The sequence below is a fragment of the Spermophilus citellus genome (assembly GCF_964194105.1).
Source record: "Spermophilus citellus genome assembly, chromosome: 3".
In the NCBI taxonomy this organism is placed as follows: Eukaryota; Metazoa; Chordata; class Mammalia; order Rodentia; family Sciuridae; genus Spermophilus; species Spermophilus citellus.
In genome coordinates this window covers 179,002,084-179,027,755 of record NC_138184.1, presented here as the reverse complement: position 1 = coordinate 179,027,755, position 25,672 = coordinate 179,002,084, and the positions used below count along the sequence as shown (strand labels likewise).

Sequence of the window (25,672 nt, the reverse complement as noted above, 5' to 3'; positions counted from 1 at the left end):
CGAGCCAAATGAACTCTAAATAATAGCTACTGTTGTTACAGACTGAACGAAAATTATATACATATGTGCATATGTGTATATGTACATATGTGTGTATAAACACACAGACAGCCTCCTATAAAACATCTCATAATAAAAAAGAATGAATTGTCAAAGACTAGAATCAATGAGTGTTAGTGGTCACCTTTCTTATTCTCCTCTACCCCCATCCCCTGGCCTTAAAACACATGGCAGAACATCTTCAGGACTTGGCAGGCAGAGTATTTTATTTACACTAGTGACTTGGATGCCATTCCTCTTCCTTCCTCTCAGTAACAGAAGGTGTCCTGGACAGCAGTGACATCTGCAGCCCCAAGGGAGAAGGGCCAGCACAAATTTTAATTTTGATTTTGGTTTGGGGCTTTAAGTACACAAACAGATTTTTTTTTCTCCCTGTCAGTTTGCATTTAGCTTCGCATCTGACATTTTTTAATGCTTTATGTATTTGGAGTGACCCAGAAATTTATAGCTTCAGGTTTTTGCTTATTTTGCTCTATGTTTCTAATTCAACCTCTTCAATTTAAAAGAAAACAGAACCAAAAAAAAAAAAAAAAGCAAAAGAAACATTAAAAAAATATTCTAGCTGTCCATATCACTGCGAGTACAAAGAAGAGGTTTTCTGTTCTTTTTAAGCTTCCTCATATTACCAGATGCTAACATTTGAATATTTTAAACAAGAAACAAAAATTCCAGGGATAACCTATAAAAATCTGTGGGCAATTTGATTCATCTAGAAAAAGGAACTCAAAGCTGATGAAGAGCATTTATAAAAATTGTTATGTTGCATTCACTGGCAAGGAATGAGATTCTACACTGATTTCTGCTATGAGAGTAAAAATAAATACGTGCTTACACACACATATACATCCACATGTAAGTAAAGCTTCATTCTTAGAAGGGTCAAGGCTTTGCACTGAAAACAAATTTATCCTCCAGAGTTCAATGTCAGGGGAATTTCTAAAATAGAAGACTGCTGATGTTTGTTGTATTCACATTTGGGGCCATCAAAATTTCCTACTCAGGCATCCCACAGAGAAAAAGCACCTATCTCTAAGCATATAAAGTAGTATCCTCATTACTGAGACACTATCAACCTCAATAGTATTTGTAATTTCCCTGTGCCCTGGGACAGTTTTCAAAGGTCAAAGAAAACACTTTGACCTTTGAAAACTTAATATCTATTAATATCAGGCTGTGCCTCTGAGATAATTTGATCAAAAAGAGAACCAAAGGCTAAAGGCTGGTCTCAGGTAGCTATTTGTCATGTGAGTCAATCATTGGACAATGAAAACCACAATTCATGCCCAAATGTTCCCCTTGGTCAAGGGGATACTGCCTAGATTGAGTCAGAAACTCCTGGGTCATCTCTGATTGGCCTCCGTCCAGACAGTAGCACAACAAAACTCAAAAAGTTCCTCAGACACATAATTACACAGCTAATTTAGGTGTTTGGATTAGGTTCAATCATTCAAAGTCCACTTCATATGCTTAGGCCTGATTTTTCTAAATTAGATAAACATTTTGAATTTATAAGAGAATGTTGAGTATCACTTGAGCTATGTAATTGGTAGAAGAAGAAAGTAAAACAAATTGGGTCTTCTTTTATTTTGATGCCAGAAAGTCAAATAGAACAGCACACATAAATCATTCAGACTCATAGAACAAATTAGGAGAAATTCACTGTAAGATAAGGAGATACATGGGATTTCTGGTCCTGGTTCCTTTCTCTGGCCCTTAGAAAAGTTATTCCAATTGATTGCAGATTTCCAATTTGTCAAAAAGGGATACAGTATAAATAAACTCTACAATTTCTTCCAAACCACAAAATAGCCACTGCTTTACATACCAAGAAGGATCGAAATATAATTTTGTGAATTGCAGACCAATGTTCCCATGAGGCTGCATTTTGGGCAGATCTGAAGCAGTCAGACATATATTCAAAAACTCTCTAACACGAGATTAAATAAGGATTCAGCCAGAATCATAGAAAATTGAAGAATCCAATTCACAGAGACAGACCAAAGCCTTTAACCAAGACTACTACATCCACAATTATGTTGTTAGTACATTCCATACCCATTTGTTGGATATGTATCAAACTACTGGGTTTAAGGATAGATAATAAATAATCAATAAAGATGAAGAGATAGCATGTTCCAAAATATCATACATATAAAAATATGTATAGTAAAAGAAAAGTAAAAATCAGACTAGAGACAATGGTTTAACAAGAAAAAAAAAACTGAGTGAATAATGGTATTAAAATATGTCATAACATCTTACAAAGTACAAAAATGGGTTATGATTTTTTTTCCTCTGAGCTCCCTAGGATACTTCAAATCAGCATTCTCATAAGCACTGGTTAACAATGTGGTGTAAATCATCTATTGATTCTATAAATTAAAAACAAAAGGTAAAGCAAAAAACTGTATTAGGAATGACCAAGTCACAGAAACACCTCCTGAACAGGGTCATAGAAATATTTTCAACAAGAACTGAATGTCTTTCACCTGTGGCTGAAGCAAAGGTGATCCAAGGAGAAAATATGAGCAGCCAGATTAATTAAATAAGCCAGATAGAAATATTTATATGAAAGTTTCATGACCAACCAGAGAACCCAAATACTTTCTCAATCAACTATATCAAAAGCTTCAATAAATCTTTCATTTTTTTCCTTTCTCTTTTTCACCCTCATCCTGGCTTTATAAAAGAAAATGAAGCACATTATTTGTCGAAGAGTTTGTGCATGTACTGAGTCACAAACCAATTTCTCAACCTCAGAGTCAACTTAGCAACTAGAAATAACATAGGAGGGAAAAATAGATATTAAGTTCTATTAGGGAGAACTGTCTTTCATTGTAGTGTATACTTAATAAATGTATTGTCCCACCTCAAAGTATTTTGGGGTCCAGTTATTCATTCAAAAATATTTATCCACTACCTTCTATGGGTTAGGCACAGAGGACTCAAAGATGAGCCAAGACACACTCCTTGTCCCCATGAAGCTTAAATTTTAACAGAGGATAAATATCAATAAAAAATATCCTATAAATAAATGCACAACCATAATAAGAGCTAAATTGGGCACATGTCCTGTGGACATCAGGGAGTTCTAACAGAAGATCTGACATAATCAGAAAGATAAGATGAGTTGGAGACTTTAAATTCTATTGCTAGAGCCTTGTTCATCCATAAACAGGTAAGGGATGTCTTGGTAAGAATACCTTGTCCTTCTTGACAATGCTAAGGTCTGTACCTCTCCATCAGAAGCAAAAGCAAACTCTGCTTTTCACTGGTCTTGTTGACAGCCCAGTACATCAGGGCTTTATAACCTTCTTCACACCAGAGCAGCTCATCCTCCAGCTTATCCATGGTATGGCTATAGCAAAATGGATGGGGGATCCAGGCAAGACCTCCCGGGTATTTCCACTGTGATGTGCTATAAGTTTAGGGGTTCTCTAGGAGAAGACTGGATACACTCAGAACTTCCCACAGGTAAGAAGTACACATCCAACCATGAACCAAGTCCTAACTTAAAAATAGAAGCTCCTAACAAGAAATGGCTATTGATATCAAAAAGAGGCACAAAGCAAACCTAAAGTTGCCTGACAGGCTCATCTTCTCTTCCCCATCATCTGGGCTCTTACAGTAGACAAGGGTGTGCCCTGCCCTAGCCATACCTGTGTAACTCCTATTCGAATGTTTTCTATTGGTTTGGGAATTTAAAAAGAGCCTTAATCTTTTAGCAGCAGGAAAATCTATTGATCTTTTCTATGGAAGAAAAGATCATGGTATGGTGAAGCCTAAAACACAAAACAAAACAAAACAAAAAACAGAGAATGAACTTAAAATAACTGAGAAATTAGGTTTAGATGATTTCATATAGTAAACATGATTTTTTTTTTTTTGGACCATGGATTGAACTCAGTGGCACATGACCACTGAACCAAATGCCAAGCCCTATTTTGTATTTTATTTAGTGACAGGGTCTGAGTTGCTTAGCACTTCGCTTTTGCTGAGGCTGGCCTTGAACTCTTGGTCCTCCTGCCTTAGCCTCCCAAGCCACTGGGAATACAGGCATGCACCACCATTTGAATTCATTTTTAACTTTTGAATCACTGACTAAATCAAGAGTGGTTTCAAAACATTAGAAGGTGAAAGAAAGGGATATTCTACCCATCCTGTATCTTCAAGTACAACTTTCCTGACATAAAAGGAGGAAAGCCAAACTGTATACAAAAAAAGGTTCTTATCTGAATGCAAAGGCAAGCTCATTTTTAAGCCTAGAAACAGAAGCTCCTGAAGGGCAGGGGACTGCAATTTCATATTCTCTGTGGCTCTTGGCATGGTACCATTTCTGTGAAGATGCCTTATAAATAGCCTCAGGTTCTTACAGTGGTGTCATTTTAATCCATGCTGTATAACCAATAACTCCATGCAGGTACAATGATGTTTTGCTTTACTTAAGTGGTATTGTTGCAAACAAGGCTCTATTATGATGCTAAAGCAGGTATTAGAGCATAGAGACCCCAATGACCAGGGCATTCCACACTAATATGCACTGCAAACTGAAGTCTGAGTTTCCCCACAATTACATATACCCTTAGTGTCATCTTAACACACCTTGAGACCAACCATTTAAGTACATAAGCCCACAGATGAAGAAATCGGGGCAGTAAAATTCCTGACACGTTTTATACCTCTCATTTTATTTAGATTGCAGTTTTTACAAAGAAAAGTTTGCCTACTTCTGCACATTTTCATTTTCTCCTGTGCATTTTCTGTTGAAATTTCAAAATAATTTGGCCAGAGATCCAGAAGTATTCAGGTCCCTAAGTGTGTAATAATCACCAAAAAAAAAAAAAAAAAATACAACTTGCAAGGGATGCAGCCGTGGGATTCACAACATCTTTTGTGATGCCAAGAAGACAAGAGAAGGGGAAGAACTAATGAGAAAATCCATGGGATAAACGGGCTTCGTTAATTTCTGAGCAGGCTGCACAAATGCATTAATGCCCACAGATTAATGACATGGTCATGTAAATGAAAGTCACTGAATATGCATTTTTCTAGGGAAAAAAAAAAGCTGTAGCTAATTCATCTTATGCAGTCCAGATTTCATTATCTGAAATGTATGTGTATTGAGATTTCTCATGAGTAATACTCCTCATTCTTAAGTAGTATAGTTGTAAAAGCAACCTTTATAATAAAATATGTAAGGTGTAAAATAGAACCTTAGATGTTTGTCTAGTATTTATCCTGGGTGGCTATGAATTCATATTTTAGATCAAAATAAATAGACAAAAGAAGGGAGACTGCATTTTGAAAAGGCAGAGAAACACTGTTCTAAAAATTGTCCAGACAAGGTGTGGATGTTAATAGCCAGGTAGACTAAGGCAGGGTCCATCCAGCTGTCTCAGTAAGGAAGTTGTCAATATGGAATCCAAGAGGAGGATGGATATGTGTGCAAGACAAACCAGGAGAAACTGCTAATTGAGCAACTAGGGCAAGAGAGAAAGAATCAACTGATAATAGATACACAAGACACAGGCAATCTTACTCAGACTGCCTGGGCAATCAGTAGCCAATTTATGATTCTGTGAAGACCGATTAATGATGAGATTGTGTGCAATTTACGAATGCATGCAGTATTTTTCTGGGGATGTCGTTAAAGTAAATCTACTCTTAAATTACACTTGCCATGTTAAAGATACTACAGGACTGCCCTGAGAGAGTCAAGGGCAAAAGCTCGGTGGCGATAGGGTGTGGTCCTTGAGAAGCACTATGACTCTTGTGTGGTTAAGAAGTGACCAGCAGCAGAATCTGCAGTGTGCATCTGAGTAGGAGAGTCAGAGGAGGGAGCTCATGATGAGGTACTGTGTTGTGTTTGCCCCTCTTTTGTCAAGTCTCACTCTCTATATCAAAATTATCATCATGCTCACCATCACCCTCATCTCCAATGATTACCCAAGTCTCTTGTTCAACTCTGTCTACACATATCCCAAATACACACTGAAGTTATTAAGAACAGGAAGAATAAATTGTTTGCCCATCCTCATAATCATCTCTCCTGAAAGGTCATTTAAACATTTAATCAAACCCAAGGCCCTTGGGGGAGAATGTGCATCACGCAGTTCACACAGCATGCAGAAGCTGCGCTTTGTGTCCGGCTCAGGGAGGATGCAGACCCAGCCCAGGAAGAAATCAGGAACAGGGACACTTTCTGTCATTAGAGGAGAAAAAGCTAGACAGTGTCCTGCACTATGCTGAACTAAATCTTCACCCTAATTAATGAAACCCCAATGCAACACATCATACCAGAATTCCCAGGATATTGGTCATGTATTGAAATGTAAACGAACACTCTTGAAAAAGAAGGGATTAGGTGGGCATCCTAAATAAATATGATTTATTTGTTTTTCTGCTACTTTGGATCTGCTACACTGCTGTTCCCTTTTACAGGTACAAATACACAAAAGAGGGCTTCTGTTTCATAAAAGTGGCTCAGACAAATGACTCTCCTCAGGGTGTCGAACCTGACCCTGGCAGCCAGCCAGTTCTCTGCCCTCCAGTCTGTGGGTACTTTTCACTTCCACAGCTATCAGCCAGTTTCAGACCTAAGCCTTCCCTCTGACGAGGGACAAAGAAAAGATCACAGTGGAAATCCTTCTGTGTGCTGCTAATAAGCCTATTTAGAGTCAATGAGAAAGCCTCATTTTGCACCAATAAAAGGCTTCAAGAATTCTACTGAATCAGTAAAACTGAAATGTTTCTGTATACTCCCTGTCCTCATTTTACATCAGCCTGAGAGGTGAGGCTCAGCAAAACATCAGGCACAATGACCTCTAAGTTTCCTTCCTTCTCTAATGTCCTCTGATTCTCTGTTGGCTGGTGGGATTTGAATTTTATTTAAATTATCTCATATTCTGATGGGATCCTGAGCCCTTCTTTGGTTTTAGATAATCTCACTGTGGTCTGCTGAATTGGCATATTTGGAGTCTCAGATCTCTCTTGGCAAAGAATTGAATATTTCCAACAGTTTAGCTAACACTGACTATTTTCTTTCTGAAAGTAATCTGGGTAGATACACTCATAGAGCATACTCTCACCTCTCACAGAAAAGCTAGGGAAAGCTTCGGTGTTCCTGAACCTTGAGCAAAGGGGGAATTCAAACCAGTGTTAATGTCCTTAATGAAAGATATCAATCATTTCCTCAAACAAAATTCTACTATTCTAACCATTTGACCACAGGGATGTAAGCAGATAAACCTACAACTACAAGGTTAGGTATGGGTCAATGTACTTAAGTGGAAAGTGTACATAGGTAGAATAACATCACCAATTTGTAAGAATACTATCTTTTCTCCCAACAAATAGCCACATGCCATGTCATCCACCTTGTGTACTAGAGAGATGCACAAAGAGGAAAGTACCATTTCTAAAAGAAATGTAAGTTATACAGTTATGCCCAATGTTTTGCCCATATAATTTCCTGGTAACTTATGGAGAAATAGAGCAATCTGAGTGGCTTTTATGAAAAATAAACACACTGAAAACCACTATTATTACCACTAAAAGCTAAAAATAGGGAAAAAATAGGATTTAGCAAGGATGCTTGGAGGTTGAGTTACCAGCACAAAACCACCCAGCTATAATACAGCTACTAGACACAGAAAATGCAATGGAAACAACTATTTCGTCTTAGGTCTTATGATCTAGTTGATAAAATTGCCAGCACTTTAAACAGGTTTTCACTTATACTGCAAAGAAAAATGCTTAGCTGAATTACTGTCTAGCTGGGTGGTGACACACTACCACAATCTGTAAAATATTTTGGTAGGATAAAGGGCATGTTGTTTAAGGAAAGCCAAGAGTCAATTATCTTGATAAATTAAGGAATATTCTCTAATACGTGTGTTTTATAATTCCACAACTTACATAGAAATGTGTCTCAGTAAAACACTGCTGACAAGCTGTATATCTTTTTAATTTTAATAAATCAAACACATCTTATATTCACTGGGAGGACAAATTTGAGATATCAGAATTGAATCCATTTAATATAGTTTGTATTGCAAATACTCACCTTTGGATTCATTTTTAGAAGCATGGTGTTTGTATAAAAATAAACAATTTTATTTATAATTTTTCTCATATCTTCTTAAAATGAGCCATGTTTATGTCATGTTAAATAAATCATTTCCACTTATTTTTAATAAATCATTTTAGTCAGGATGCTTTCAGCTGCAAATAATGGAAAAATACAATGCAAAATGGCTTTAAAATTGAGAGGACTTATTGTCATCCTACATAATGGGAATAGGAGGACATCCCAGCGAGGGTGTTCCAAGGCTGGCTAATTCAGAGGTTCAAAGATGTCGGCAGTGACTGAGTCTCCTTCTACTTGTCCATTGTGTTGTGCTCAGCATGATTTCTCTACTGTAGGTTCAGTCATCAATTCCGGATGTAACAATGTCCATAAGAACAAAAATACACCCCTTCCAAAGGGTCTGAAAGACTTTCCATCTACTTCATTGACTAGAACTGTTTTACCGACTACTCTATCATCCAACACTTGGAAGCAGGATCATACCACTACCATTGGACCAGAGCAATCATAATTAACTGAGTTATACTGGGTGTCACATTGGGTGAAACAAAATTGTTTGACAAGTCTGTGAGCCTAGACATGTGGCTATTTACATTTAACTGTGAAGTTCTTACAATTAAACAAAACTTAAAATTTAGTTTCTCTATTTGAACTAGCCATATTTCAAGTCATCAACAGCCACATGTAGCTAGTGGCTACTCAATTCAATAATGTAGACACACAGAATTTTCCTCATCACAGAAAGTTCTATTAGACACTCTAGAGGAAAGGTAAATTGCCATTGAATCAGTAAGCAAGAGTGTCTATGGCATTCCCCATGTAGCAGACAATAAGCTCCATGCATATTATCTCCTTCAATCTTCCCCAAAGCCCTGTGAGGCAAGTACTGTTATGTGTTAGTCTGGACTCCAGGTTGCTAGCTGAGGATAAGAAAATGTAATTAGAAGGATCTTGAACAATCTCACATTCCTCACATACCTACAAGGAAGGGCATAATTAAAGTTTTGATCACATAGCCCTGTCTGTCTTCTCTATTCTGCCTGCATATCAACATTATTCTTCCAGGCCAGTTTTCTCCTCACAACTCATAATTTCGAACCACTAACTCCTCTTTCCCCAAGAAAGAGTAATCTCACTCCTCCCATTCCAGTTGTAAATATTCCTTATAGGGGCTCTGATGGTCCAGTGTTGGTCGAACATCCAACTTCAAACCAATCAGTCTGTAGGTGAAAGGAGGAGGAGATTGTTGTAGATTATAGATAGGACCATAGCCTGTCTCTCCACGGATACTGATGAAAATTACCAGAGAAATCAGAATTCCAGGGTTTTCTCCTTCAATACATTCCCAAGATTGAGTCCACTGAGGCTCTCAGAGGCCCTTCAATTTGCTCTCTACAGACTTTCTGGGTCTCACATATTCCCATTTGTAGTCTAGTGATGACCAACTACAGAAAGATCTCTTTTTCTCAGCTTCATAACCAACTAACTGCTTCCCAGACATCCAAAACTGTGTTTCTCACAGACTCCTCATATTCAGTGTATCCCAAACAGAATTTTCTATCTTCCTTTCTCCACCCCTTCCCCAATCACCCATTATGTCAGGAATGCTCTCTCAGTGATCCAGATTCCCAGTCCATAAATCAAGGTGTCATTCCTCACTTGTCATCTCCTTAAACACTTGATTAATTGAAACGTTCTAACATATCTCTTAAAATGTCTTTCATTCCATCTACTTCTGTCCATCCTGGAACCATGAGACATTATCACCCAGGTCACTCTCCTCCAGTGTTATGTCTTACCAATATATTCTCCATACTACAGCCAGAATTATCTTTCCAAAATGAAAATCCGATTATGTCACTGATCTGCTTAAAACCTTTTAGTGCCTGTTCATTGCCTTTCAAAACAAATCTCAACTCCCTCATGAGGCATGCAAAATCTTGCATGTTCTATCCTTACTTATTATTCCCCTATCTACATTCAGTTACAGCCATATTGAACTTGTTCAGCTTCTTGGACTGCTATCCTCTCTCTTGTCTGCTGGTCTTTGTTCTTTTCTTTACTTGAAATAGTAATCCTACTGATGACCTTTTTGCTTTTTTTCTAAATTCTGTTCATGTTTTAATCTTGACTTATATGGCACCGCTCCTTTCCCTTCATCTACATTAGTTTTCCCTGCAATATGCTCCTATTCTTCCATAACACATTTACTTGCAAAGTCTTGGCTCAATGATTCATCTTACCCATTAGACTATAAGCCCCATGAGGGTAAGAACCATTTATTTCTGCTTTGTTCACCGACATGTCACTTACATCTAGTACAAAGTGCTTGACAAAAAAAGTAGTTAATAAATCGGATGAATTGAATTCATTCATTCATTCATTTCACAAATATTTTAAGAAAACCTATCTATGCCAAATACCACCCAAGGCACTAGATAACAGTGAAGAAAAAAATAAATCTCTGCCTCATAAAACTTATGTTCTTGGGGACAGGAGCGATAACAAGATTTAAAAAAAAATACTTGCTTAAGTTGAATAAACAAACACATTCTTAACTGATGTTTACCAAAGTCATCCTTTCATTATTCTGTTACTTCATTAGAGACAGTGTGGAAAAAGTGCTATCCTCTCAAATAAAATAAATGCAATTAAAAAAATACACACTACAAAGTCAGGGCATTTGTAATCGTGAAACTGAACATTCCAATTAAAATCTGACCTGAGAATATAAGTCTATATGAGTTTCTAAAACCATATTTCCATCTATAATATCAATGTGGTAAGGACTTTCCAGATAAACTACCATAAGGGTCCACTTTCTTCTTAAATTACAATAAAAGCCTTTTATAATCGTTTGTATTGAGCTTTTATTTCTTTTAAAATTGTGCCCTTCCAACAAATAAAATACTTACCAAATACCTGCCAAATTAGGTCCCACACACCTGATCTACAAAACTGTAATGTAGATAGAGCAGGAGGACTATTTGGCCATCATTATTAACCAATTAATTTAAGACATAATGCTAAGCATATACAAAGTTCTGAAGAAACAGCCCTGCCTACTAGAAATCTATGGACTAATTGCTTCATTTCTCTAAATGTTGCCTTCATAAAGCATACTCTCCTTGAGAGGAGATGTTTAGTGCAATATAGAATTTAACAAATGTCATAAGTAACCAAAAACTAATCAAGACACTCTAGTAGGTTTTCTCAATTAGTCTTACTAAACTGAGATCATACTTTATTTTTGGTATCCTTGAACTTAATATATCTAATTCTTTGTTCAACCAGAGAATTCTTTTGTTTAGATATGTTTCTAAGAGTTTGAAGTAATTCTTTTAGTTCATCATAGTATCTATGGGATTGCCTCATTTCACTGGGGTTTAAAAATACTAAAAATAAGTACTTATTGTGTAGTATAAATGATTAGCACCTTGTATTTATCTGCTTTGTACTTCATGGGGGGAGGGAGACACATCAAATTATCCTAATATTGAATCAACTTTACATTCTCTTTTCATGTGTTTGCTTTGGCTTGGTTTTAATAAATCGATTCATAGTTGAACCACTGACAGAAAGACAATTTTTAAATTTCTGTTCTTTTCTAATACCTTCTGTAATCCTCACTGGTCTGAGCCTCACTATGTTGTTTTGTTTTGTTTATTCAAATAACTGATTCTGAGAAATGCCTAACTGGCATGTGGTTGCCTATGTTCTCTTCCATTTCTGAGACCTTCAGTGTAATATTCCAGAGATCATCCAAGTACAGTCAACTCCCACTCAACCATGCTAATGCCAGAGTCTACTGTGGGCTTTGCAGAAAGGAATTTCAAGATTTCTAAATTCACTTTTTTTATTCTGAAAGATGGGTATTTTTCTATTTTAAGTTATATCTGAGAAATGTGAAAGTTTGTGTAACCTTGATGCTTACTCTATTGCTTCCTCAATTGTAGCAAGACCAGTGTTCCTACACTAAGGGCATCAATATGACCCCCTTAGCAGTCAAGGAGATTCACAAGGAGGAAAAACAATCTTGGATGGCCATTAGGAGCCATTCGGGCCACTATGCCAGGTAAAGAGTGGAACAAGTTAGTACTCAGCCTCATGCTGGGGAGGGTCTTCCAAGCAAGAAAGAACAAGGAAACACTCAAACATCAAATCAGATTTCAGTTCTACCATCACCTTCAGATGGCTGAAGGCTTTAGACAACTCACCTAGGCCAAATGGGACTCAATTTATTCTTCTGCAAAACGAAGAATTGAGCTAAATGATCTTTATAGGCCTCTAACTCATTTAATCTATGTGTATTTATGACTGAAAGTACAGTTTCTTAAGTTTTCAGAATATTTTTGGTTCTTGACCTGACAAACTTTGCAATCTACTTTGCAAATTTTGGAGATACAGGTGCATCTGTGTACATTTCTTTAAATTTAGTAACTAAGCTTCCCACTTCAAAATTTCCTAATGAGAAAACACTTACACACACAATGCATATACACCAGCACAAATTACTATGTCTGCGCACTTTACTGATCTAAATACTTATTGAAAATAGTATATAAAACACAGGCTACTGATTGCAGAGTTTTACATTTGATGACTTATATTTAAAGTCTTATTTAGATGATCCTATGTAAGACACCTTGAATTTATTAGTAATCCTTAGCACAGGTGAATATTTATTCTGCTAATTAAGTTTCAGGTGTTATTGCTATCACTGTAAGCTAACTCTCAAATCCCTTTTTATTGAAAGTGTTGTCTAAAGTTCATTGATATTCATTGATATCCAGGTAACCTAGGAACTGGTCAGAAATATGGAATGCTTTACCCAGACCAACAAAATAAAAATCTGCATTTTGACAAGGTACCTGGGTGATTTGTGTGTTCACTGAAGTTTTAGAAATGCTGTTATACATTATAGATTTTGCCAAACTGTATTTTAAAATAAGATGGGATTTTTTTTCTTTAAGGTATTGAATAAATGAGTGAACTAACTAAAATTTAGCAAAGTGAATCGCTGTAATTCAGTGCCACTAAGAGCTTAGAAGCTTAAAGTTGATAGCTTCTCTATTTTTTTCCTTAATGTAGTCCTACATCTACCCATAAATGAATTAAAAGTTTATGCTGTTCCAAGCTCACTAGCAAAAAACACATATATAATTGAAAATCAATATGAAGAACATTAAAATATTTTCTATTTTCTGTAGGATTAGGTTAACTACCAACCAATATGTTGTTTTTGTTTTGCTTTATAGCTGGTGCTTTTCAAATCTTGCAACACATTGTGTCCTATATAAAGCAGCATAAAGAGCAAATAAAAAATTACTTTTAAACTAGGTGACAAAAATTCCGAAATATGTAAATGATAAAAATAAATTGAGGATATAAATGTCAAGGATGAATTCAGATCAAAGGAACCAGGATTCTAGTTGCATCTCTGAGACTAATAGTGCCTTTTTTTCCCCCAATAATTCACTTCTCTGGTTTCTAGTTTCTTCATCTAGAAGATTAGAGAATGATTTTGATTTTACATCCCAGCTCTAAATCTAGTGTGCCTGAAATCAATGCCTGTTTTGTCATCTCAGATGCACCTACTGAAATTCAAAATGGAATCCCAGAAATGGCATAAATAAGTCATTCTGGGGTGGGTTTTTTTTTTTGTTTGTTTGTTTGTTTTGTTTTGTTTTTTGTTTTGTTTTGTTTTGTTTTGTTGCTATTTTATTTGCCAAGATCAGGAGCATGTGGGCCCAATGACTACCTCATAGTGCTAATATAAAGACAATTCCCCCAACAGTTTTACTCTAGGCAAGGAGATAAATGGAATGCCAGAACATATTTTAATTTAGGGAAGATTATCTTGATTTCCTTTCTTTCTGAATCACCAAATCAAATTGTGGAAATCTATCCCCATTTTTCAATTCATTCAAGGGTTGCCATGAGTCCTGGGTAAATGGGAGACAAGCTCTACCTTTCACAGCTTTCCAAAGCAAACAGAGGTCTGCTGAGAGATAGTTATACCTGAAAAGTTATCTAGTTACTCTGGCACTAGAAAATAAACTGACAGGCCTTTCTAGGAGCTAATTATTGAGCCTGCTATTTGGTTCACTGACAAAATCGCTTGTTTGAGGGAAGAAACATATTTGTGCATTGCTTTTTCCATTACCACTATTTCTATCATCATAAATAAGAATCAATAGGCCATTTCATGTAGCATATGCTCACCACCATTTACTATCTGAGTGTCAGCTATATACAGGCTAAGCTGCAGTGCCCCAGCCTCCTGGCTGAGGATGAAAACCCAATGGATCAGGAAAACAATTCAATTTCAATAAGACAGTGTGTACATCTTTGTGAGCTCCTTGAGAGCAAAGGGGGCCTGTTGTTTGTCTCTATAGTTTCAGCACATTGCCTGGCACAGGGCAAGCTGTTTAAATGAATCAACAAGTGATTGGATGATAAATGAATCACTTGTTGATTCATTTAAACAGCTTGCCCTGTGCCAGGCAATGTGCTGAACTGGCAAAAACAAATGGAGGTTCTAAGGTCATATGTGGGACTGATTGGGTTTGTGGGGGTGGGGTGATGTTTGGATAAGGGCAGAGCTTTTTACAATTCATGGCAGAGAAAGGAAGGTAGAGACCTGGTGTGAGCCCAGAGGGAGCTCACACTCAGATCACATACTCAGATCCCTGCAATATTCTCTAGCTGCTGCTATTAGAGAAGACAAGAAATGTGATTAACAATAAGAGTCAAGTGACACCTCTGAAGAAAAACTCTCCACTACCAACAAGAATCTTGCTGGACAAAACAATGTCAGATAAGGGACCATGAGAAAAAAAAAACAGGAAGGAGGAGGGAAAAATAAATTTTAAATAAAAGGAGGGGACAGCGCAAGAGGAGCTGAGGCAGAGGCCTGTGGGGGAAACAGGTGTTTGAAAAATGTGTGAATGCAAGGCATCCTGGGGATGTCAGTTCTGGGGAATGGAGAGGCATTAAAGCTGAGGGTAGAATGAGGGATGAGGAGGGAGGGATAGGTCAGATAAACATCTATGAAACAAAACCCCCACCACAGATAACAAGTACAAAAGAGCCCATTTTCTCTTCTTGAGAAAGACAAAGAGAATTTTAAGAAGGATTAAGTCCTGGTAGCTTTCAGAACTCAGCAGCTCTCAGAAGCAATAATAACTACATAAATAGCTAAGTGGATGGTAGGAATTACCTCACTTGGAATTTGGCCAGCATATCAAAAGTTAGCACTACAATCACATCTTTCTGAAAGCTTTCCTGAGATTCTAGGGGGGAAGTCATCTTAGAAAACTGTCTGAACGGAATTAATGTTAGGAAGAGGATGCTCCTCACTGCTTGATGATGTTCTGTCTCCCGAAAATTAATAAGACAGAAGCCCTACCCTGCTGGGAAGCACTCTCTTATCCATGTAAATATACTGCCAGCATTGCCCCCAGTGGAAGCAAATAAGTACAATCACAGATTACAATGGCCTAATGTAAAATCCTACTCAACAAATAAAACTATAAATGATGTTCCAAATGCAGAGGAAAAGGGCCTTGTAGACATCTTGTTCCCAGAGAGCGCCTTTTCCTGAGTATAAGTGGTTAAGCACGGACTTTTCCAGATAAATTAACAATTATATCAACCTCAGGACACCTCTTCTAATAAATAGCCTATTTTTTCTCTTAAGTGTGTATGTTTAACCACCAACATGCTAGATCACTTTCCCTCCTTCCCCCAAACAGAGATGAAAGTTAAGTGTGTTTCTTAAAAGAAGAAGAAGAGAATGAGAAGGAGAAGGAGGAGGAGGAGAAGGAGGATGACTAGGAGGAGGAGGAGGAGGAGGAGGAGGAGGAAGAGGAGGAGGACAATGAGGAGGACTAGGAGGAGGAGGAGAAATTGTTAGAATTTCCCATTATTCCTTTGTTTTCCACCCAGAAACAAGTTATTTTGGGCTCTTCCACAATGGAATTTGCATGAAAATCTGTTTACTGACCCAGTTCCCTAAGGGTGCCTTTGCTTTAGCACTTGCTGCAAACACCATTTTCATTGCACTGGAAACAGTTCTAATTGGACAAATTGTTACAATTACAGCAGCACCCAAATAAATCAAAGGAATCTAACGTGGACCTGCCACCAAGTCCGAATCCTACAACAACCAGTTCAGTATTTACACCTTAAATAAATATCCAGTCAATGCCATTTGTAGATGCTACTGGTATAGTTATATACCTCATTTTCTTGGAAAATATCAGTTTGAAGAAACTGATTATTCTGCAAATAGTCTATTAAAAAGTTAGGTGATTGTTTATAGCTAACTTCCTACAGTTACATATACACATATATGAGTTCATTCATACATATACATGGTAGTTCATCCACTTCATGATCTGGTATGGTTTCATTACTACAGTGTAAACTGCAGCATTTGAACTTGTAGGGGCCAAACAATACTAGTCAGAACTCAGAAGCACCGTGTAAAAATATATCTCAATGAAAAATACATGTTCCTCTTTGGTAAACTCTCATCCCAAATCTTCTACCAACTCACCTCTCTTTATGTTCCATTATTCCCTAGTTTTCATCCTCTTCTCCAACATCTGGACCTCTTTGGTGTTTGCACACCTCCATGCCTGTGACCTGCAGACACACTTTCTTCTTCAACTTGGATGTATTTTCCCACATCCTTCTTATTATCAAATACCTCTTCCACAAAGCTTTGGATTTTACCACTTGAATTTACATTTATATGTTTTTTGAACTTCCTTAATACCCAAGTCCAAATTTAGCATTTGATCATGGAATCTTCCCTCTGGTTAAGTATATATTTGCATGTATCTTTTCCCTCACCAAATTCCATCCTTTAGAGGTAATATCATCCTCCCCAGCCCCACTATTCTGTTTTGTTTAGTTTTGTTTTTTGTTTTTCCTGACTCCTTCCTTTGAGGCTTCTGCCATCATTCCCCGCCTTTTCTCAGTCTCCTATGAAAATGACATCTCTGTTTTCATCTCTAATCTCCAAACTTCTTGCTTATGACTCCCTAATTTGAATTTTTAGTGAACTCTCTGTAAGGTCCCAGACTTTCTGCTGCCACCTGCTGGGCAGTTCCACAGGGAGAACTAAATTCAAGCCAGTTTCCAAACATCTACAATTCATTCAGCTGTTTTCTCTGCTAACTAATCACATCACCATTTTTCTAGACTTCCCTGATAGAAGTCTAATGTTCAGAACCACCAACACTTACCATTCCCACCCCAGGGCTGATCACCCACGATGTACCATAAAGATCACCTACTAGAGCATATATTCTGGGTGTCCTATCCCACACCCACTCTCCTGGGCAGAGATCACCCATTGCAGGACTCCTGGATGAGTCCTTCCTGACCTGCTCCTTCCCACCCCCCAAATCTTCCTCACACTTCTGCCAGAAACAGCTTCTTAAAATTATTTTTGAGATATTTATATATTGCTCAGGTATCTGAGTATTTCTCTGGATGAAAAGCCCCAAGTTATTCTTTCTTACAGGTAGGATAAAGCCCAAACACCTTAACTCTAGAACTTCTAGGGAAAACAAACAAACAAAAAGCCTTCAAGACCATTCATGACCTATTTCTTTAGCTTTACCTGTCATTAATCTCCCTTTCAATCAGGACTCACTCTAGCTTTCAGAACTGTTTTATCACTTTTCTTTGAACACGAGACTCCTTCAGGCTCTGGATCCTGGAATGTGCTGCTCTCATGTCTTCACATGGTAACAAGGACTCAACTGTCACCTCTTAGACCACCTTTGGAGTGCAGAAAATGATACCACCCTCTCTTCCAGTTCTATCTAGTCCCTTTTCATGTTTATTTTATTTCTCCTAAGCACATCTCAGCATCTGGAAGTGTACATGTTTACATATTTAGTGTCTGTCTCCTCACATTCAAACACAATCCCCATGAGCACAAAACTTGTTTCTCTTCACTCACCTCTACCCCTGAACAGAACCTGGCACACAGGAAGCCTGAAGTCAGATTCCTTCTCTGTGTGACACCAATTTTCACATCTTCATCTTCTCTCTGATTACATGTCTCCTCTAGCATTTAGCTATGACCTCTTTCATTTGAACAGCTATTTCTAAAGGGAGTGAGGTAGAGAAAATGGACATATCAAAACATGCAGGAGAGTGGCGAGGTGAAGGAGAGAATGGTTTAATAAAACACATGTTCAAGTTTTGCAGTTTTTTGTGTAGAGAATTTATGTGTTGCTATGGTTTAGATGTGAGGTGTCCCCCAAAAGCTCATGCGTGAGACAATGCAAGAAAGCTTAGAGGTGAACTGACTGGGTTATGAGAACCTTAATCCAATCAATGTGTTAATCCACACTAGATGGTAACTCTGAGCAGGTAGGGTGGGGAGAAGATGGGTTCCTAGTGGCGTGATATCTGTCGACTAAGATCTCTGAAATCACGAGCCCCCAAAATAAACTTCCTCCTTTAATTGTTCTTGTCAGTCCTTTACGTTGTAGCAGTGAAAAAAGCAGATTGAAATACGCTTCTTTGTTACAATTTTCCCTTTAGTTTCATGCTTTTTTATCCTACTATAAATAATATTCTTTATCATTTTCAATGTGTTAAGTTCTAACACATATAGATGGATGTTTACATTAATCTCACATCCATAACCTGGCTAAATTTACTTCTGATTGCTAAGTAATTCTTAAAATCTCATAGTTCCTTTCTATGTACACAATCATGTTCTCTGCAAATAAATACAGTTTCATTGTAACATTAAAAATGGACAGTGTCATTATTATTTTTAAGCAGGAGCAATAGAAAATTAAAGTATCAAAATTTCATAGCTGCTCTAGGATTGCTGCTATGCTTGGATAGAAAATAACAGCCTTACATCATAGGGGGTGTGGATAAAAACAGTGGAAACCACTGTCCTATAGCAACTTATGGTCCATCATCCTCACTACATTTTGAACTCCTAGAGAGCAATACCACATCTTATTTATGTGTTTATAGCCCATCAAACCTAACAGAGTGCTTTCCCCAAAGTCAACACTTAATAATGCTACTCAAATAGAACTGAAATACCCCAGAGCTGCACATGTGGAGTATGTTCAGTAAACACTTGTTGATGACAGTGAGAACCAGTAAGAAAATCTGAGCTGAACCACCAGCTCACACTCTGCTTTGCTGGGAAACGATTATGAGAGGGCACAAGGGAGCAGAAGACACTCTCTTCATCATTCATACTAGAAAAAAATTTCATTCTCCAGGTAATGCTAAAACAAATGCACTGAGTAAAATATTGAAGAGGCTACCTGTGCATTTCTTTATATGACTGTTCCTTTTTCCGTGGGATCCTAACTTGCATCCAAAATTCTCCTCCCAAAATTCTGCAAACCACACATTTCTTCGATTATTGGCAAGTGTCCGGCTTCTAAAATATCGATCAAATCCTGTTTGAAAGAAAAAAAGATATGTTTTTAATATTCTTTCCAAATCAAAACTAGATACTATCAGGATGTTTAAATAAATTAGATTGGGATTGATGCATGAAAAATTTTTATCTGAATATAACACATAAGGGAGAGCTAGTAGCCCAGATGTAAAGGATTCCCTATGGCAAAGGCCAAGGAGGATCAGTGGGCAGTATTTTCATCCCTACCCTTAGCACCTGGATCCAAGGATCAGTACAACAGGAAAGCCTGCTGCTGTTGTCATCCTTATCACCTCTCCCACTACTCTACATTTCCTGGGGCCACAACCAGTGGCCGAGTGCAGGATCATGAATGTTCCAGACCCAACTCAGACTTTTAAAATTCTTTCTCCTCTCTCCTCACCCTCTCCTAGCATGGATCAATGTTCCAGAGTTTCCTATGTCTCTACCCATTTCAAAATATCTCTCTCCTACATGGTCCATGTTCAGTCAATTGAGTAAAGCAATCAGTGCTAATGGGATCTTATGGAGTCACAGGAAAGTGTGCTGAAGTGTTAGTTTGGTCAGGTGACCACCTCACGGAAGGCAGACCACCTGTAAATAATGCTTCCCTCCCAAGGATCATGATAACAGTAGGAATTTTAGTCACAGTCATCAAGGCCATTTGGAAAGATATTTGGGAGACAGACTCTATTTCAAGGATGCTCAAAATCATTCCTGTTGGATTTATTTATCCATAGAGTCTAACTAGCAATTTGTATCTTTTTTTTCTTTTAATGAATCAAACACTTTCCCTCAACATACTATAACCCTCATATATTCCCATGAAAATATGCAAACTTAAAAGTGTAATCACTAGCATGGAATCATCTAAGGATAACTGGTTCTGCTTCTTAAAAAAAAAAGAAGAGAAAAAATAAAATATAATGGGTACTGTTTTGTTCGAAGAAAAATACCTAGTAGTTAATGTTATCCATTAGAAACCAATCTAACGGCTCCAGTAACTGTGAAGCTACTGTATCGACAATTCTGCTCTAAGAGCTAAACATTCTACTCAGAGTCATCAATAATGGGCACATTTCACTGTATTCTAATGCTCTGCTTTGTCTTTGTGTTTTGATTCAATTGGAATAAAAGGAATGCTCTGTGGTGCATCCTTACCATCAATTGATGCTCTTTTGGGCAAAATTGTCACAGCCCCTTCTGCGATCTCCTCCTGCTGATAAACAGGTGCTATTTTGGATCCCCAGCTATCTGAGCCAATCCACAGAAAATGCCCACTTTGGTTTAATTTTTTGGCCGCTTCCAATATCCTCCTGTAGGAATACAAGGAAATAAATATACCACTTTTATCAAGAAACACTACAATTATGAAGATTACAAGACTAGTATTATAGTTTGAATGTGTCCCCCAAATTTCAGGTATTGGAAGCTAATGATTTGAAGGTAGGGTTTGTGGGAGGTAATCAGGGTTATATGAGGTCATGATGGTATGGCTCGTAAGATGGCATTATGGGATTTATAAGGAAAAGAAGAGAGAGTCAAGCAAGAAGCTTCTCTGTCTTGCTACATAATGGCCTCCCCCATGTTATGACCCAACAGGAAGGCCCACACCAGATTTCACACAGATGCTTGTGTCATTCTCTTAGACTTCCAGAACCAAGAGCTAAATAAACCTCTTTTCTTTATAAACTACCCAATCTGTCGTATGCAGAAATAGCAACAGAAAGTTAAGAAAACCAGTCTGATGAAGCTAAATACGCTCAGGAGGTCAATGTTAAACAATTAGTCAATCATTCTAATTGTGTGAGTCTTATCATCTCCTAAAGAAAATATAGCAGAGACTTTAACTCCAGCACATGTGTTAATTAGCCTTATCTTCAACCCCATTCCCATTGCTCTTATCATCCTTATTTATCTCATCTCATTCAGTTCCAGACTTTACTCTATGGGAATTTAAGATGTAGAAACTAGAAGCTTGTTGTCTGTAGCATGAGGCAGCCTGTAATTAAAAGAGAACTTGACAATTCCTGTGAAATCCCAGTTTTGACACTGAACATAAAATATGGCATCCCCAAATCCAAATATGAAAAAAATATGGAGCATAAATCTGATTCTTCATACAAAAGAAAAGTAACCAGCACCTGATGTCATCCTCATTGGCAAACATAATCACTGCTCGAGCATTAGGTGTTTCTAGCAGGCGTTTGATAATTTTTTCAAATTCTCCAGGTCTTGGTTCACGTGGAATTTTCTGTGACTGAGCAATGCAAACACCACCTAATGGGGAAAAAAAGAGGTAATTCAGAAAGAGTGTGTGTTTAATTAAACCTTAATGATGCCAACTACTTTATAAAAGCATATGATTCAGTATAAGATGCTGTTTCTCAAAACACAAGTCATTTACCTATTAAAAGTAATTATGCTTGTATTATAATATGTGCATCAAATAAGGAGTATTAATTACTTAATCATATATGAATTTGAGTTTTTTCTCCAAATGTAAACATTATTTTGTGGATGTAAATAAGAAAACCAAGGTGTTTATGATGCATGATAAGAGTCAAGGAGTGGAAGGGAGAGGGTTGTTTACGTTTACTCAACAGAAAGTCAAAGGACAGGTGACTGAATTAATAAAAAGTCTGAGTATGTTTTATAGGTGAGACCCCTATTAAGTATCAAGGTCCTTTTGCTACTTTTCTTTATTAGTAGACCTCACTGAAAGTTAATTTCATTTTATTGCTAATAGTATTGCAGCAAGATTCTCATGCATCAGTGTTATGAGACAACTAGTCTCCAAGGCTCTCTGAGACACAGACAAGTGGCATCTTGTCTGCCAACACCAGAGACAACACCAGAGAATCAAAGTGGCAGAGATCCCATCCAAACTGAAAGAAAGGGAGGGAGGAAGGAAGAGAGAAAGAGGAAGAGAGAAAAGGAAGGGAAGAAAAAGAAGGAACTTTTCTTTGGGTCTTTTTTCTAAGGCAATGAGAAGCCAAAGAGAAAACTTTTGAAGACCTCTCTTCCTCCTTCCTCAGAGGGAAAGAGGTTTCTCCAACTACCATGGAACAGAGAGAAAGCATACTCTGATATTAGAAAAGAAAGCAATACTAGCATAGGTTTCTACTGCATTATGGTTTAAACAGGATTTTTTTTTTAATCAGTCAAGAATTAAATCACCATTTATAGCATTGTTTCAGTGGGCAAAGACATTTTTACTTCCAAACAATTGACAATATATTTAGCCACCCAACATTGCTGAATGCCATTACACAATGAATTGGACTTAACACTGGAACAGTCCAGTCCAGTCCAGACCAGGAGATGCCATCCAGTCTGGGAGATAAGTGTTTCATAAGTAATCTTGGATATGTGGTAAAGCATAGAATTAACAGAGTATGCTATGCAATGGGAACACCAGAGGAATTACAAAAAATGTCTGAATAAGCTAGATTTAAAAAAGGAAACACACATCCATATAAAAACAGGACACTCATGGTAGAGCCCAAGGTAGGCAAAAACCTGATTACAACCTGTGGTAGAAACTGGCTGGAGTTGAGGTTAGAAAGAATAATCAGCTCCAGATTAAGAATGACTTTTTAGTCATGCCAGATGCTATAGATTGAATATTCATATGTTGAAACTTAATCTTCACTGTGACTGGGAGGGAATTGGGTCATAAGAGTAAAATCCTCATGAATGGGATTGGTTCCCTGATCAAAAAGAGCCCAGAAAGCTCCCTTGCACTGGCTGGCATGTGAGGACACAGCAAAAAGGCAGCTCTCTATGAACAAGAAAACAAATCTCTATCAGAATCCAACCACGCTGGCACCTAATTATGGACTTCCAGCCTCCAGAACCAGGAGAGATAAATTCCTATTGTTATATGCCACCCACTCCATGATCATTTGTTACAGTGTCCTGAATGAACTAAGACATTAAATAATTTAGGCTTTATTTTAAAAACAATAATAACCTATTAAGCCAGGCTTGGTGGTGCAAACCTGTAATCCCAGCGGCTAGGGAGGCTGAAGCAGGAGGATTTTGAGTTCAAAGCCAGCCTCAGCAAAAACAAGGCTCTAAGCAACTCAGTGAGACCCTGTCTCTAAATAAAATACAAAAAATAGGGCTGGGGTGTGGCTCAGCAGTTGAGTGTCCCTGAGTTCAATCTTTAGTACCAGAGAGAGAGAGAGAGAGAGAGAGAGAGAGAGAGAGAGAGAGACAAACTATTAAAAGGTCATAAGCAAGAGAATTACATACTGGACTTCATGCTTTAGGGAGAAACTGAGTTGGCTATATACAAGAAGAGTCTGGCAGCTGACATTGGATCCCCAGTGTGCATGATCAGACTTAATGTATATGGCAGTAATATATGACTTCCAGTGCTACATTACAAAAAGCTTATTTCTTAAAATAAGTTTGAGAGCATTCAAATGTATTCCTATAATGGAACTACTCTTACTTACAAAATGCTCTTTAGGCATAGGAATTGCTCATAACCCACAGATTGAGCCATGCTGTAGTGAACTAGCATACCATTAATAGTTGGGATGATTAATTCATTCCTTCAGTAAGTATTTATTGAGTATCCAGTATCTGCCTGGGACTGCATGAGAGCTGTGCATGCAGTGGTGAATAAAATGGACATGGTTTCTACCTTCATAAAGTTTAGAAATATTGTGTAAATCAGGCTTACTGAAAACAAAACTGTAACAATTATTACATGATTATGAATTAAGAAAAGCCCAATAAGAAGAAGCAAGGAAACTTAATTTAGATTGAAGAATATTCAGGAAGTTACCCAAAAGTGATATAATTTAGCTGAGGTCGAAAGGATGGAAGAATGGTAGAGAACAGAATTGGAAAGGTCAGGAAAGAAAGTTAGAGCCAGCAGAATTAATGAGTGGAGAGGAGAGAAGTATAAGAAAAAGGTAAAAAGAAGACAGAGGCCAAAGTATGCGTGGCTCTGTGAGTCTCTGGAATCGCACGAGTGAAGTGTGTCACTTCCTCACTGACTGTTACTCTAGCTCAACCCTGGAGTAGCCCCTATAAGAACATCATATATGAACATTGCATTTCATGGCAGAAAAATGAATGAAGACTGCTGATGTAAATGGAAACCCAAAGTGAAAAGAGCAGGAGGCAATGAGGAGGTGATTAGATTAGGTAGAGGGGCAATGGTGACAGGCAACCCTGGCTACTGGAGCCGGAGAGGAGCAGATGGAGCTCAGGGACAATTCCTGACTTAGAATCAATGGGTTTTGAATTGCTTTGATGTAAGTAGTGAAGCAATGAGAAACTACCAAGTATGACTCCAAGTATTTGGCCTTTGTGACCAGTTATGTGATGACATCATTAAACAAACAGGATGAATGGTATATGGAAGATGAATGGTACACAGAGGAGAAAAGCAGCACTTTGATTCAAGACAGGTCATACCTATGGAAGTACCTATGGAAGAGCAAACTGGAAAAATGGGAATGGAGATAAGGGGAAGAAAAGGGAAATCTGATACATCATGTGACTGTAAAAATCCACACACAAATAGGGTGAGTGGAAACAGTAACTGCAGAAATGCAACACCAAAACTTTAGTGTTCTCTAAAGAACAATAGCTGTTTCAAAGTATGATTTCCCTTTTAATTAAATTGCCATATTTACTGAAGTGCCGCATTAAAGACATATGATATCCTGAGTATCATTCTATGGCTATTCTGACTCCAGAGCCAGAAGAAATGAAAATTGGAAAAATTTTATTATGACTATTTTAGATGAGGCAAACAGGCAATCCAGACCTGTAGTTTTGTCTGAACTCACTGATTGATTTATTCACTAAGGACCTATTTATTGGCCATTTTTTGTTTGCAGAAAGCTGAATTAGTTAGATTGAATTTATACTTAGTCTAAATCCATTTCACTGTTTTCCATTCATTTTCTTCACCTTATATTTGTTAGACTGGTCGGTTTGTATTTTCCTGAAAAAGGACACTGCACAATTAATTTATATCAGCTGAACAAATAATTACAGTGAACCTGCGGCTGTTGGGTGCCTTATGGATATTTTATTGGGTTTAGACTGAT

General features: G+C 37.5%; 1 protein-coding gene across 2 annotated transcripts in view; it reads right to left on the bottom strand.

Moving 5' to 3' along the window:
* The window catches only part of GRM8 (glutamate metabotropic receptor 8), a 765,391-nt gene that overhangs the window by 382,686 nt on the left and 357,033 nt on the right, over nt 1-25,672 (bottom strand). For both annotated transcript variants that reach the window (XM_081288466.1, XM_081288467.1), the window contains 3 exons: nt 21,737-21,872; nt 20,754-20,908; nt 19,474-19,611 (listed from right to left, as the gene is read on the bottom strand). In XM_081288466.1, the coding sequence (XP_081144592.1) occupies nt 19,474-19,611; nt 20,754-20,908; nt 21,737-21,872 (429 nt within the window). The remainder of the gene's footprint in view (nt 1-19,473; nt 19,612-20,753; nt 20,909-21,736; nt 21,873-25,672) is intronic.